The sequence below is a fragment of the Melanerpes formicivorus genome, unplaced genomic scaffold, assembly GCF_026170545.1.
Source record: "Melanerpes formicivorus ecotype bairdi unplaced genomic scaffold, bMelFor1.0.p_v2 SCAF_2, whole genome shotgun sequence".
Taxonomy (NCBI): Eukaryota; Metazoa; Chordata; class Aves; order Piciformes; family Picidae; genus Melanerpes; species Melanerpes formicivorus.
The window spans coordinates 48,615,911-48,631,814 of record NW_027142354.1 but is presented as its reverse complement, the minus strand read 5'-3'; the positions used below and the strand labels follow the sequence as shown (position 1 = coordinate 48,631,814).

The 15,904-nt window shown below is 43.9% G+C and overlaps 1 protein-coding gene across 2 annotated transcripts; it reads left to right on the top strand.

The window, feature by feature from the left end:
- Positions 1 to 7,654: 7,654 nt before the first annotated feature.
- Positions 7,655 to 15,763, top strand: CDC23 (cell division cycle 23). Of its 2 annotated transcripts, XM_068159300.1 has the most exons (16): positions 7,655 to 7,778; positions 7,852 to 7,924; positions 8,889 to 9,026; positions 9,273 to 9,315; positions 9,682 to 9,787; positions 9,879 to 10,011; positions 10,816 to 10,993; positions 11,081 to 11,178; positions 11,413 to 11,494; positions 12,008 to 12,161; positions 12,303 to 12,422; positions 12,783 to 12,858; positions 13,141 to 13,202; positions 14,010 to 14,088; positions 14,186 to 14,305; positions 14,948 to 15,763. In XM_068159300.1, the coding sequence occupies exons 1-16, from the start codon at positions 7,663 to 7,665 to the stop codon at positions 15,116 to 15,118; spliced, it is 1,749 nt and encodes a 582-aa protein (XP_068015401.1). In that variant the 5' UTR covers positions 7,655 to 7,662; the 3' UTR covers positions 15,119 to 15,763. The 2 variants fall into 2 exon arrangements, with proteins under 2 accessions (XP_068015401.1, XP_068015410.1); XM_068159309.1 differs by lacking the exons at positions 7,655 to 7,778; positions 7,852 to 7,924 and adding an exon at positions 7,975 to 8,325.
- Positions 15,764 to 15,904: the final 141 nt, after the last annotated feature.

The following is a 15,904-nucleotide window of genomic DNA, read 5'->3' as shown; positions in this document are numbered from 1 at the left end:
GGTAAGCAGTAAATCACATACCACTGGCAGTAAACCTATATAAAGTGGCATTTTCCTTTCCTGAACCAAGACTTTGACCAGGATCTTTTATAATGTTCTATTTAATATACACTTCATCATGATCAAGGAGCAATGGTAACTCTTCATGATGAAAAGAAAAAGCAAAGTAATCTATTTTCCTTAAAGCCACCTCTATGGATCTCCTTCTATTGCATCTCCATAGTACTGGTCTGATCTAGTGGGGTTTGTGTTTTGTTTTGATATTTCCTGCTCTTAAAAGGGACAAGAGACAAAACAACAACCTGGGCATCTAGATGAAATCCCTACTTTCTCAGAAACAGTTTAAAGGCACATATTACAGAAATCACTAAACTAATTACTTCAATGGCTGGAGTTAACACTCAACGTGTCAAGTGCTGGAGTTAAACTGAAGGTTATTAGCAGCCCAGTTTCTGCTGACCTGTGGAAAATTAACAGGGAACAAGATGTGTCATGGATGTCACAGCTGAGTTCCTTGGACTTTCTAATCCATCACAATGTGGCCAGCACCAGACAATTCAGACGTACTCAATTGTGTTTCAGAATGGCATCACTCTCTATTAAAGAAAATAAAGTCAATTATGTGCAGAGAATACTGTAGCAGTGCTTAACTTCATTTTCCTCAGGATGTCTAATACAATTCACTGTTACACCGAGGAAATAAATTCTGCATTTCTATCAGATCCAGTGACAGCAGAAACCACATTTGCAGCAATTCATCAGCTGGTAGAAGTCTACATGTGCACTACTGTGTCTTCTATCTGGATCAGTACAGCTCAGCTAATAAGCTAGGAATTTTAATCTAATTAGCACAGGTTACAAAAGCCCTGCAATCACAGTATCACAGTATCACCAAGGTTGGAAGAGACCTCAAAGATCATCGAGTCCAACCTGTCACCACAGACCTCATGACTAGACCATGGCACCAAGTGCCACATCCAATCCCCTCTTGAACACCTCCAGGGATGGTGACTCCACCACCTCCATGGGCAGCACATTCCAATGACAAATTACTCTCTCGGTGAAGAACTTTCTCCTCACCTCGAGTCTAAACTTCCCCTGGCACAGCTTGAGACTGTGTCCCCTTGTTCTGGTGCTGGTTGCCTGGGAGAAGAGACCAACCCCTTCAATCTAGCATGGCCCTTTACTTGGATATTCAAAAAGCCCTCAGAAGTGCTTCACTTGATTAGGGCTTACAAATCATCACAGTCCAGAAGAACTGGTGAAATTTGAGGTGTTGTCATAACTACACAGAAAAGTCAATTAAAATTCTTCTTATCACCACCACAGTAGAACCTAACCTGCTAAAAAATACTTTACATTTCACTCTAACATCAAGGCTATGAGGCAGAAAAAAACCTATTTTCTTACTTAACACATGCACCAACATACACTGGGGGCCGCCCAGCTGGAAAGCTACTTTGCAGGAAAGGACCTGGGGGTCCTGGTGGACACTGAACTGAACATAAGCCAGCAGCAAGTCCTTGTTGCCCAGAGAACAAATGGTCTCCTAGGATGCATCAGGAAAAGCATTGTCAGTAGGTCAAGTGAGGTGATCTTTCCCTTCTAGTTGGCATTGGTGAAGCCACGCCTTCGGTCCCTGTAAAGTTCTGGGCTTCGCAGTACATGACAGACATGGACACATTGAAGAGAGTCCCACAAATAACCATGAAGATGATGGACCAGAACACCTCTTCTATGAGGGGAGGCTGGGAGAGCTGGGACTGTATAGCCTGGAGAAGGCTCAAACAGCAATCTTACCAATGTGTACAAATACCCAAAGGGAAGATGGAAAGGGGATGGGGCCAGATTCTTCTCAATGGTGCCTACTGACAGAACAAGAGGCCACAGGCACAAACTGAAACACAGGAGGTTCTTCCTGAACATCAGGGAACACTTTTTTACTGTGAGGGTGACTTAAGTACTGGCTAGCACAGGCTGCATAGTTATGTGGAGGAGTCTCCCACCTTTGAGATATTCAAAAGCCATTAGGCCGTCAGAGCCATCACCCTGTCTATTCAGACCAGGTACGTCACACATTGTTTTGAGACAATAGAGTCATTGGGCTCTTACAGACACCTAACCACCACTGGTTTTGCTCTCTAATACATACATCTCTACTTTGCACTACTCCTCCATTAACCCCACAGTAGCAGCTATGCAGAAAACAGTCCCAATATCGTTTTGCGGGAGAGAAGATAGTTTTATGGCAGCTATTCTGTTAGAGAAATGCTGCGTTTGACTTTAAAAGATCAACTCAATTATGCCTCCTTTCCAATTAAATACATTTTCTCCTTTACACAGAGGCAAAAGGGAAACCTTACAGTGTATTGTGATCTTGTGATGTGCTGTCCCTCTCACAATCAGGAGGAGTTCTGGGTACTGGTTGTTTATTCATTTTGTAAGGTCAGAATTACTGCTCCCATTGTGATATAATTCTGCTGCCTTAAAACACAGTAATGGATTGCTGAGCACCATGAAACATCCTCCTTTTTCTCAAATGGAAAGTATAGTGAATGAGAAAAAAAATTAAAATGCCTGGACAGACCAAATGTAATTAAGGATTTTCAGAAGGAACTCTTCAAGAGTTTCCTGACATTAGAAATCTGCACTGTTGTGCTCACTGACAAAGCTCTGATACATAAGAAAACTACCAGCAGCTTTGACTTCTGTTTTACTTCCACACTCAATTCTTCAAGAGAGGGAAGAAAAAACCATCCTTGTATACCAATAGCTTCTACTTCTTCCAGCATAAACTTTCATCAATAATGAAAGGGGCAGTTCTGCCTTCCCACATTCACTTCTCTCATTCTTATGTTGACCCCAGTGGTCCCATGAAAAAACAGCAATGGACTTTCAGCCCAATTAGTTCTTTCATTACCATCCAGGCATACAACCATTAGCATCCAAACAAGGATGGACAGCGCAGGACTAACCTTGACAGCACACAGCACAGACTTCTGTCAGAGAGCAGTACCAGGGGAACCACAGACTGCAGGACCTCAGCACTGATGGGGCTGCTCACCAGTCACAGATTCCTATTGTTCACCAGCAAGATGCAGACCACCACCTCAATACATTGTCTCCAGCCTTTCTTCTTCTCAAGGATTTCTAGGATGCACAGCAGCACATTAAATGCAATCCAGTCATCTAGTTCTTACAACTCAGCCTAACCACAGTTTTGGAAGACTGGCTAAAAACTCCTCATGGTTCTTTACAGCGTTACTGTGATAGCTGGGGGTCTTAGTGGGCAATATGCTAAGGAAAAGGAGCAAACCGGTTTCCTGAGCACTTGGGCTAGTTATGCATGCACAGCTGATACCACATCCAAGCTCACCAGACACTGCAATTAAATAAAATCTCTTCAAAACAGAAAATATATTGCATGAGTCAATGGATTTCTGATATGAAGGAGTGATTCAGGCATTGTAAACACTTTAGCTGCACGACTCCTGGGTCCTCAGAAGCATTTTATGACACTTCATCTCAATTAACCTCACAAGAAAGCAATTGAGATCTGAGCAAGAGAGAGGGCAAAAAGACATTACTGACAACACACAAAACGCTGCTCTGATGTCACAGTGCTGTATTACTTGAGTCATAGACAGAGTTCCTGGAATCCAGTTTTGAAGCAGGGAAGCCAAGGATAAAGAGCACAGGAAGGACAGCTACTTGCTGTGGATCAGAGAAATTGTGTCAGATGCTGGTTATTACTATTGCTGAAAGTAGAAGCTTTCCAAACTTAAGACACTTGTCAACTTTGAAATCTTCCCTATCTCAATCATGTGCATACTACAAATAAAGGATGCAATAGTTTGAACTCTCTCAGAGTAGCTCCTGGGTCACAAGGTGGTCTTCTGTCTCCTTAGTTGCCAAAACAGACAATTTACCATAAAGGTGTTGAGGCCACTACCTGTTCTGACATTGTTGTTCCAGCACCCTTTACCTAGCAGCACCAAAAGAACTAAACATCAGTGCTCTGTGACATGATTTTAGGACTTCTTTCACTGTGTTACACTGTGTTCCACACATGAAAATTCATTACTTCCTTTGGAGCAGGAATACTTTTTGGTTGCATGAAGCTAGGAGTTTGTGATAATGGATCAGAAGGACAAATAACTACATGCAAAGGCCTGTAGGGTCCTAGCAATACTGAGGAATTATTAGCAGAGAGACCGCCTTAAACACAAAATATGTGAATCATAAAATGAATAACCTTATCAAACCCAGTCCTTGATGGTTTGGAGCAGATGCTCAAGATACCTATATCACTCCAGCATCACAGAACCAATGCTCCTGAAAACATTAAAATAAGCCTGATGTGATCAGCATACGAGAGCACACGTATTTCTGCAGTTCTTACACAGGGCTTCTGCAGGTCCATCAGTCAGAAAAGGATGGTTAATGAAGATGTACCCCCTCTAAGGAACGAGAACAGAGAACCAGTGTCAACAGATGAGGAGAATGCTGAGGTACTCAATAACTCTTTTTGCCTCAGTCTCCATTAGCAACTTTGCTTTTTACCCCTTCTGAGTTGATGGACCACTAGATGAGGACCAGATGGGTAAAGTCCCTCCTGCTGTACGGGAAGATCAGGTTAGGCACCACCTGAAGAACCTGAACACACAGATAGTTATGGGACCTGATGGGATGCATCCCAGAGTCATGATGGAACTAGCTGATGGAGTTACCAGGCAATTCTCCATGATCCTTGAAAAGTCCTGAAGCCAGTTGAAGTCCCTGGAGAGTTTCTGGAAGTAAGAACACTTAGAAAGAAGAAATATAAAGAATATTGGAAAGAAAAGCTTGTCTCATTCAGATGGGAAGTTTAACAACATTTCCCTTGAACAAAGTAAATCCACACTCAAGAGCCCAGCAACCGTGTCACAGAGCTGACACAAATGTCTGGGTAACCTTTTTCACTTCTGACAGGCAATCTCCTGCCTTTTGAAAGTATCCAGGGTGTGAGAGAATTTGTTCTTCACTCTTGATGAAAAATCAAGTATAAATGGTTTCCATCACATCTTAGGGTCACGTGGTTTCCAAGCTCTGCCCTTAATGATGTCTTGGCAGGTTGTACAACAAGCAAAAGTCGGAGTTGCATTAACTGTGCTAAATAGGGAACACAACCAATGGGAATTCTTATTGCATCAAATTCCTCAGTGTAAAATTCTACAAGAACCTATAACCATAGTTGACTCTTAAACAAGCTAAAAAGTATTTTGATAACATCATAATGAAGAAGCTGAATTCAGATAATGCAAAAGTCTGGATTTTCTCTAACTGTCAACAGGTTTTGCCTGTATTGGCAAGACCTTTATTGGTAAAGACCACTTACACTGCATTTCAGTGAGCATCTGCTGCACATCTGAAGATGTTAACTTTGAGGGGAAAAAAATTCCTCATAAAATAAAAAAAACCCCACATTTGTACGATGGACATCATTCCCTCTCCTCATGATGACCTTCATTGGCTTTGTCACTGCTTGAAGCACAAAACTATAGGAAAAAACCTACAGAGCTCAAGGTTGCTGATAAATATGGTGACCATAGCAAGCACAGAAGCTGGGTGGAGACCTTGGTGGCCTGTGCTGCCATGGCTCTGTGGAGAATGAGGGGGGCAAACCAGAGGCCCACTGTTCTATTCTTCCACTTACCACTTGTAATACTGCTAACCAGAGAAGTAACACCAAACTCAAGAAATGTCTTGTGCAATGATAAAAAGAATTGTTTAACCACAGTTCCACACAGGCATTGCACAATAGTAGATAATGAGGTATAAATTTTGTCCCAATTCATTTCTCAGTTGGAGGGGATTGAGAGTTTGATGCAAAATGGCAGGGACAGATGGATGGGTTTGTGTTCCTCACTCTCCCCCCAGAGGGATGTCTTTTGGTGAACCTTTGGCCTCAGCTATTCTGAATGCTTTCCTGGGAGATGGACTTGGTGATTGCAAGTGCATTGAGAGCTACAGAGCTGGTCTGTAGTTCAGTGCATTCATCACAGGTAGTCTTAAAGAACCTGCACATGATGCATGTGAATAACCTGAACTGTTGGTGCACCAACTGCTCCAGTGAGCACGACTGGGCCTGCAACAGCCAGGCTCCTATTGTGGCGGCTGTTGGATCCACGCTCACAGCAACCATTGCCAGAGCTGCTAAGAGGTCAGTCCAGCTATCCCAATCTCTTCTGACCTCTGAGGACTGAACAGAACCCACAGGGGGTTGTCTCTGACCCTTCTCTAAATGCAGCAGTCCCCACTTTTCCGTGAGGGACCAGAGACAGCCTCACCCTGCTAGCATGCAATGCCATTGTGAGCAAGCTCGTGCTCTTCCAGCAGCACCCAGTTAGGACAGCTAAATTAATCTGCACCTCCCAAAGATATTATCAGTTTTGATGCAGAGGATTTAATTAGCCCCCTGCTCTAAAAGCCAGCCCTGGTTGTCACTTAAAAGACGCAGCTATTACACAATGGAATGACAGGAAGAATTATGAGTTCTCATTATGAGCAAGTCTTCAGCAATTGAATTACTGAACTCTTAGCCATCATTAAGCAACCTGTCATCCTTTTCTTACTGCTTCAACAAAGAGCCCCAAGCGCCACCTCCTGCTGAACAGTTGGAACCACAAATAATCCCAGCAGCAGGTGATCTACTACGATGACAGCTACTCAGACAAGCAGATCCATCTGGTGAGTACCAAAAAGTAAACATGTTTTCTCACTAAGCAACTCAGTATGTCACAGCTATCAGAACTGATGCTTTTCGAGAAGAGCAATCATACGAAGTTAGGGCATGGCTGACCAAGTGGCACACATCAGGATCCTGATCACATAAGGGATATTTTGCTCAGAATTCAGAAAGCATCCAAATAAGTAGCACTTCGGGTGTTTTTTGGGTTTTGTGGTGGTGGGTGGTTTGGGACTTTTTGCCTTTTTTTTGGCTCTTTATTTTCGCAGCAGGTTCCGTATTTCTTACTGACATGCCATTGAGCACCTCAGGCATATTGTCAGTTTCTAGCCAGGAAAACAATACAGAACGCCCAGTGGGTCCCAAACTCAAGATGAACGGACTTGGGTACAATTACTTCACGGAACTAAAATCACGTATTTGATTCTATTCTTGTGAAAACTGAAGATGCTCAAATTAAACCAATGTTATCATCAACCAAATATAGAATTTAGTACAGAACAGTCCCCTCTTACAGGTGATCCTCAGCTATGTAGAACACAAAGGAGACTGTAAGGACAGCAAAAACTTATCTTCAGAATTCCGAGTCTCCTTTAGTCTGTGTTTTGGCGGACGGGACGGGATTGGGCAAAGTAGGGACGGGGTAGGGGACGGAGACGGGGACGGAGACGGGGACGGAGATGGGGACGGGGATGGAGACGGGGACGGGAACGGGACGAGGGTGGACTCAGCACCGCCGGACCGGACGGCGCGGAACGTTCCGCGGTAAACCCGCGTGCCCGCGACAACTAGCCAATCAAGTGTCAAGACTTCAGCACGCCTCCGCTGATTGGGAGCGAGGTGAGTCGCGTTCAGCCAAGGAGAAAGCTGCGTCTACAGAGCGGAAGTGCGTTTAGTGTGTGGCGCTGTAATTGGCTGGCAGGCGCGGCGGCGGGATGGCGGCGGCGGGGCTGGCTGGGAGTGACTTCTCGGACCTGCGGGAGATCAAGAAGCAGCTGCTGAGCGTGGCGGAGCGGAGCCGTGAGCGCGGTCTGCAGCACAGCGGGAAGTGGTGAGTGCTGCGGGCGGGCCCGGCCTCGCGGCCGGAGGGCCTTGCTTTAACGGCTCTCTCTTTCTCCTCGCAGGGCCTCTGAGTTGGCGTTTGCCTTGGACCCGCTACCGCTGAGTGAGCTGCCTCCGCCCCCAGCGCTCACGGAGGTACGGCCGGGACTGGGAGGAGGCCTGGCCAAGGATGGCTTCAGCGATCTGTGGCGCGGTGGTTTCCTTGGAACGCGACCGCACCGCGAACGGGCCCCCGCGGGCGGGGTGGGGTGACCCGAGCCCTAGCTCTAGCCCTGTTTGTGCTCGAGGATTAGAGGGGGTTAATAACGCGAAGGGAAAGCGCTGCAGCTCTCGCTAGTAGAGCAGATTTGTGATCCTGTCTGCATCTACTGAGGAAGAAGTGAGGTAGTGCTCTTGTTCCGGACCTGGGCGGGGCGCTTCAGAACGCTCTTGCCTCCTTGCCTTTCGGTATTTAACGGGGCGGCCTGAGCTCAGTGTGCTCCCCCAGGTGAAAGCATTGAATTTTGCATCTTGCTGTGCCTAAAGGTAGACGTTCGGTAAGCAAAATTTGAAATCATTTATTCGTCTTTAGTAAGGTCAAAATTTACTGTCAATACAATTCACAATGTACTATTAAACTTGTGCTTTCTAGGGCACGATTGTAACTAGTTGCATATCCATCCCCACCTGTGTTGGTGTACAGTAGGACTTTTAGATATATGCCTATTTATTGATAAATTACAGCAGTGTAACACCTTAGTGCATTTCAAGGTGTAGTTACCAAGGAAGTGTTTGCATTTAAGTTAGAAGGTCAGTATTGTTTGATGTGGAATTCCTGAGCAGCCTTCTTATTAATGGTCATTTCTGCCCATTGAACAGTGAATTGATGCCTTCTGGCAGCTTGACACAATTTGTTCCCTGGAAACTCAGTTTTCATTAAATGTTTCTACCTACTTTATACTCAAGAATGAGGAGACTTCTGATTGTATTCAAACCATCTTTGAGGATGAATAAACTTCATTTTTTGGCTTTTGGAGCAATTTCATTTATGTTTGTAACTAGATGATTTTTCTAAAGTGTGTCAGAAGTGAGGTCTTGAAACTTACCTGTGTCCCTGCAGGAGGATGCTCGTGATCTGGATGCCTATACACTAGCCAAGTCTTACTTTGATCTGAAGGAATATGACAGGGCTGCCTATTTTCTGCGGGGCTGCAAGAGTCAGAAGGCTTACTTCTTGTATATGTACTCCAGATACCTGGTAAGATAGAAGGGACGGTCATCTTTTAGCACTGAACTCCTCTGCTACCCACTTCTCTCTGGAATATCTATTTTGTCTGTTCTGTTCCACATTACCACTTACAAGTCCACGTTGTTTGTTCAGGGGGGGTGTTCTGAGAACTGTGATGTTTGTTCAAACTGTGTTTATGTGCTGCTGCTAGCATTGGAGCAAATGTAAGGAGTATGCTGTCATAATGCCATGTTGGTTTTCCTCTCTTTTCCACAGTCAGGGGAAAAGAAGAAGGATGATGAAACAGTGGATAGTTTGGGTAAGTCTCTGGTGACAAGAAACACAGGACAATATAATGAGCATTCCAGTGATGCTTCTTCATATAAATCAACTTGGTTTTAATGGTTTTCTTATCAATTTTTTTATGATAGTGTGCTACAACATGATTTCTTTCATTCTCTCTTAATTCATAGTAGAGTTTTAGTAGAGATTACAGACTTGTATCTAATTAACTCTCGCCTTAAAGCAGGTGATCAGACTAAGTGTTTTCTCTTAAGAAGGAAAATAATCATAGGCTGAGTAGCTTTCAGGTTGTGTCAGTGATCATTCTGAATGTAACTTGGACTTCAGTTGCTGTGGTATACCTGTGACTGAAAGCTCATCGTTTGGCTTTATTGTCCTGCAGGACCTCTGGAAAAAGGGCAGGTGAAAAATGAAGCTCTACGAGAATTGAGAGTTGAGCTCAGCAAGAAACACAAGGCACGGGAACTGGATGGATTTGGCCTTTATCTGTGAGTGTCTGTATTTCTAGCATGTTCATGTGTATTTGCATGGATGTGCAGAGTTTTGTGATTCAGATTAACTTGACAACTTTCTTTACAGATATGGTGTCGTGCTGCGAAAGCTGGACCTGGTGAAAGAAGCAATCGATGTGTTTGTCGAAGCTGCCCATGTCTTACCTTTGCACTGGGGAGCCTGGCTAGAACTTTGCAACTTGATTACAGATAAAGAGATGGTAAAACTTTGGCAATACTCAGTTGTGGTAACCTGCTTCAGTAATTGTTGCCACAAGCCTGATGTTGCTGTTGCTTTATTCTGTAAAACTGCATTGGGCAAAGCAATCCAAAATTGTAAATGATGCTGTTAAAACCTCTTTCTCTTCAGTTGCTTGCCATGCTGTACCTTGAAAACCTTTAGAGATGGGGCTAGTTTCTTCCCATTCACCCACAAAGTGATTTAAGAAACGGCTAACTTGTTTCTTCTGAAGTAGTTGTCAGCAAGGTTATTGCCTTACTCACTTAAATCATCCAGAATAGTGATGTGATATACTGATGATCAAACACAGGAAGCGGGTTCAGTCTTTCAAGGGACTTTGTAATATAACAGAGAAATATGGCCAGGGTCTGAAGCAGAACCTGAGCGCTGTCAGATTCAAATATAGTTTCTTCACTGACCAAATGAAATGTCTTCAGTTCTGCAATTTCAGCAGTCATGGGAATGGATTGGGAGTGACTAAATAGAATTACGTGGTTGATGTTGTGCTGCATTTCAGACCAAATCTCCTAATGCTTCCCTTCTCTTTAATACTGTCAGATTGTAGGCATTATTCAGTCCCCCCTGTGGAAGAACCTGGTATTAATTCTTGGTCCTAATACTGCTCTTTCGTAGCTGCTGCTTTAAGAAAGCGATTGCAGAAAAGCCTCTTGCATCAAGAGCATCTACTAAATCATGGGAGGGAAGAGAATGGATTCTTGCCATGGGTGGCTCTTGGAACGCTACTGATTGTCATCTCTTCCTCCTCTTCTTTGGTTCTTGATAGTTGAAGTTCCTGTCCTTGCCAGACACGTGGATGAAAGAGTTCTTTCTTGCACACATTTATACAGAGCTGCAGCTGATAGAGGAGGCTCTGCAGAAGTATCAGAGTCTGATTGATGCAGGATTTTCCAAAAGCACTTACATCATCTCTCAGATTGCAGTTGCCTACCACAATATCCGAGGTCAGTGACACTTAACTGGTGTAGGAATAAGCCTCTTCATGCAAACATGGCATTTATAGTTCTTGTTCTCCCCTCATCTTTCTTCAGATATTGACAAAGCTTTATCCATCTTTAATGAGCTAAGGAAACAAGACCCATACAGGATAGAAAACATGGACACTTTCTCCAACTTGCTGTATGTCAGGGTAAGCAGTCTTTTTGCTGCCTGTCCACAGTGATGGTATTTGTCAGAAGTATCTTAAACATGAGCAAAGGAGCTGTCTGGCCTGACCTGTCTGTGAATATAGGCTTTCAGCTTCCGCTTTCTACTTTGCAGTGCCATGAAATAGATGCAGTGTACACATTGTAAACTGCCTGGGTTTTCTTTGAAACAGTATCATGCTCCTTTTCTCATCACTTTCATTTCTTTGTTTCACTAGAGTATGAAGCCTGAGTTGAGCTACCTGGCTCACAATCTCTGTGAGATAGACAAGTATCGTGTTGAGACCTGCTGTGTAATTGGTGAGAGCCAGCTCTTTTCCACGTTCTTGCTATGCTGTCTGCAGGCTGTGTGAGGATGTCTTAGAAACACTTGTGAAAATGATCAGCCAGCAAAGCTGTAAGGCTTGACTGTGGATTCAGACAGCTTAAAAAACAGACCAAATTTCCACTGTTTCTTTATGAAAGAGCTGCTGTAATACTACCAGTGCAGAAAGGAGGTGAAGAAACCATTCTGAAGACCCATGTAGCTGGTAATCCCTTTAGAGTCTTGAAAACCCCAGTGGAAAGAATTGTGTGCCAGGAGCAGGAAATTTATGTTAGATCATGACATGAGTTTGAAGGCTGAGGAGATGTGATCTCTGATTACTACAACTGGAAAGGATTGAGGAAAAGACTGCTCTTTGGTCTCTTGAGGTTTGAGTCAGATCTGCCTTTAATAAGACTTTTTCCTTCCTAATTTAATGCTGGGGTTGGTTTGTTCATTCATTTATTATTATTACTTAATTTAAATAAATATTGTGGCTTTTGCTCTAGGGAATTATTATAGCTTGCGTTCCCAGCATGAAAAAGCAGCACTCTATTTCCAGAGGGCCTTGAAACTGAATCCTCGTTATCTGGGAGCCTGGACACTTATGGGACACGAATATATGGAAATGAAGAATACATCTGCAGCTATCCAGGCTTACAGGTATCACTCATGTACTGCACAAAAGTGGTTACACGGGGACTGAAGTAGTACTTGTCAGCGTTTTGTTAATCTCTTGCTGAACTCTGTCTTGGTTTTGATCCTGACTTTTTTCTGACTAGTTCATCTCCTTTTCTTTGACAGGCATGCAATAGAGGTGAACAAAAGGGACTACAGAGCCTGGTATGGCTTGGGGCAAACCTATGAAATCCTCAAGATGCCATTTTACTGTCTCTATTACTACCGACGGGCTCACCAGCTCAGGTAGCATTGAGAACCAAACTGTGTTTATTGGTTTTTGTTCAGAAGTAGTTGCTACTTGCTAAGGAATTTACACAGAGGAACTTATTTGAGCAAGGCAGAAGAGTATCAGTGCTATGTGATTTGTGCAGTCTTGCTATTTCAAATAAATTTTGGTTGTATTAGTTAAAGATTTTGTCAATGAAATGCCAAGAAGCACTGGTCAGGAGCATAAGTGATGTTCTATGTAAGGGAGGATGAGGACACTGTTAGGCCTAGATTTTGTTTGTTTTGTTGTTGTTGCTTGGCTTTTGTTCCCCCTCACCCCACTCTGAGATCAGATGGCTGTCCATCAAACTACATTTGGGAATTGTTCTTTTACAGACCAAATGATTCTCGTATGCTGGTTGCTCTAGGCGAGTGCTATGAGAAACTCAATCAGTTGGTGGAAGCTAAAAAGGTGAGTGAAAACTGTTGTATGGAGTAAGACATTAAGATGTCTTCCAGGACACTGGAGTTGTAGCAAAATTGTCTAGCTAGTGCTGCTGGAAATGCATACAGCATAATGTTAGGAGCTTGTGGAAACAATTTATGTGTGGTTTTCATTGGAGAGGTTCTGCTGCAGTGTAGCTAGAGTAGCTGACAAGTGGAGAGAGTCCTCTGCAGGTGATAGGTACCCCTTTGCTGGAAAGCCACATAGTATGTCTTTGTGGTGTGCTTGACTGAATTTCCTTCCCTACAGTGCTATTGGAGAGCTTATGCTGTGGGAGATGTGGAGAAAATGGCCCTGGTGAAGCTAGCAAAGTGAGTATCTGTGTTACCATGAGCTCTTGGTTCTGTGGTAAATGCAACCGGCACTTTGATAAAACACTAGATTGGAGTATTGCTTGGGGAGCACTGTAATAGCTGCTGTCTTAAGGTGTGTAGTGCATGCAAATCCTGGTGTCCAGCTTTAGTTGGCAGTTTCCCTAAGGAAAATCAGAGGGAATTAGCATAAGGTTGGTTGCAAGGGAGCTCTGAATTTTGAGGTTATTTGAGCAGGTAGTGCTAGCCATTGGTTGTTGTATTGAAACTTAAAAAGTAATCCATGGTGGCAGGTGATAGACAGCATTGTAGATTTTTTTTTTAACATATTTTTTCATTTCCCCAGTCTATGGTTCTGAAACTGGGAAAAGGTCCAATGTGAAAGAAACAAGCACTGACATCAGCCCTAGTTTTTGGTGGGGATTAAGTAATACAAAAAGCAAAGGGGAAGGAAAAGGGCAAGTGACAGGTGAAGCTGCTGTACAAAGACTTCTGGGATGTGGCAGGGAAGGGGCAGTACTTGGAGGAAATAGCCAGGTCTGGTAAAATCATGAAAATATAATGGAACAAGCAAAAGTCCCTGCTTTGGTTGTCACTTTGGTTGCCTGTCAGTATCTGACAGGCTCCCTTCCTGGAAATATAACTGTTCTGAAGCTGTGAGGGCAGCACATGGTACGTGTCTTGTAAATGCTAAAGGAAAAGACCTGGCTTTAATCCAGGTCAGGTTGAGTAGGTGCTTTCTCACGGGCCGAGAAGGTCCTCAACAGTGCAGTCTTGTTCCAGTGGCCCCTTTTTCTCCTTTCCTAGGCTGCACGAACAGCTGAATGAATCTGAACAGGCAGCTCAGTGCTATATCAAATACATCCAGGATATTTATTCCTGTGGGGTAAGATGATATCATGGGAATAAAAGGAGAAGTAAGCATGGTATAGATCTAACTTGGAAGGTGCTCACAGATTGTGGCTTCCCCCCCATCACTGCAGGAGATAGTGGAGCACCTGGAGGTCAGCACTGCCTTCCGTTACCTGGCCCAGTACTACATCAAGTGTAAGCTCTGGGACGAAGCCTCAGCGTGTGCTCAGAAATGCTGTGCTTTCAATGATGTGAGTAGTTGTGCAGCCTTTGCTCTTTCTTGGGGGATCTATGACCTTGATCTTGCTTCCCCTCAGAGTAGAAGGAATCCTTTTATCAAAGGAATGAGGGCTGTCTGCCATGCCAGTCACATTCTGAGTGGTGGTGGTGTAATACCTGATTACAAATGCTGCTTATGTCTAAAATCACAGGTTATGGTGTAGAGAGTAAATCTGAACTACTGGTGTTCCCTAAATAAAAGAATTCAAGGTTCCACATAGCAGACTGCTGAAAATCTTCGTGGTGAGGAGGTGGTTAATTGGTCAGACTCCCACATGCTGTGGAGCGGTGGTACTCACATAATGTCTTCTTTTTCTCATCCTCTGTATATAGACAGTGCAGAGGATGCAATAGTACTTGGGGTTTGTGTGTGACTATTCTGAGGTGTTCTGTAAACAGACATCTTTGGATTTCACTGCCTGAAATACCCAAGTACCACACAGATCAGGTGAGTAAAAGGAGGAGAGGCTTACTGACATGGTTTAACAATTTTCTTCTGCTATTTAAATGAGGATGGTAGCCTACACAATGACTAACTTACCCTGCTAACATACTGACTTTGACCCAGAAACCACCCAGTGATGGGTGTCTTGTTTTTTACAACTTGATTGCAGACTAGAGAAGAAGGAAAGGCCTTGCTGCGGCAGATCTTACAGCTTCGCAACCAAGGAGAAACATCATCCACAGATATTGCTGCTCCCTTCTTCCTCCCTGTGTCTTTGTCGGCCAACAACACTCCCACACGTCGTGTCTCCCCGCTCAATTTGTCTTCTGTAACACCATGAACAGTGCTGGTACTTCTGACCTATGCGTTGGATGTGACATTGCAGATAGGGCTTGTAACCACTGATTTCTTCCCAGTGAAATATCTACACTGATTTCTGCCTTCCTGTTAAGGGAAGGAGTTACTAGAGCCTGCAGCTGAAGACAGATGTGCCCCAGCAAGAAAAGGTGCTACCAATGTGAAAGTGACTACACTGATACGTGAGCACCCACGGTGCTTCTCACCAGGTCATCCCAGTGCCAGGGCAAATGTGTTCCTTATAGACAGGATTGCTCCTGACTGAGGGATTGGAAAGAGCTTACCTGCTTGAGTTCAAATATATTTGAAGTCTGAATCTGCCCTGTTACCTCTGATCTTCACTGAACTCCTTTGGATGACCTCTTAGTGATATCATTTCTGCCTGCATCAGAAACTGGCTACTTAAGGACTTAATGGCTGGCCTTGAACTACAGAGATGTTCCACTAAAGCAGTAGATTCAGGCACTTAGAGGTGCTGTATCTCTATGGAAAGACTCTGTCAGAGGAATTCCAAGTAGCCAGAGCTGACAGCTGTTTGCCATTCTGTCTGTGGATCTGACAGTTGTTTTGGCTTTCAGGCAAAAAGCAGCCAGTGTGATAGCACAATTAAAAAAACTAATGGTTAAGATACTGTTCTTGGGTGTCTTTATAGTGCAGCTTTCCTGTGAAACTTGGTTTCCTGTCAGCTGGAGGATGCTTCTTCCACATACACCTCCTTCACGTACTCATCTGTGCATCAGGGTTGAGCAGTTATGCCTGAGTTGGGTTG

Bases quoted from the DNA above. Each gene is read 5' to 3' on its own strand.
- CDC23 (XM_068159300.1), top strand. From the start codon at position 7,663: ATGGCGGCGGCGGGGCTGGCTGGGAGTGACTTCTCGGACCTGCGGGAG. The intron at 7,925-8,888 runs GTACGGCCGGGA...GTGTCCCTGCAG, and splicing joins CGCCCCCAGCGCTCACGGAG to GAGGATGCTCGTGATCTGGA. The intron at 11,495-12,007 runs GTGAGAGCCAGC...CTTTTGCTCTAG, and splicing joins TGAGACCTGCTGTGTAATTG to GGAATTATTATAGCTTGCGT.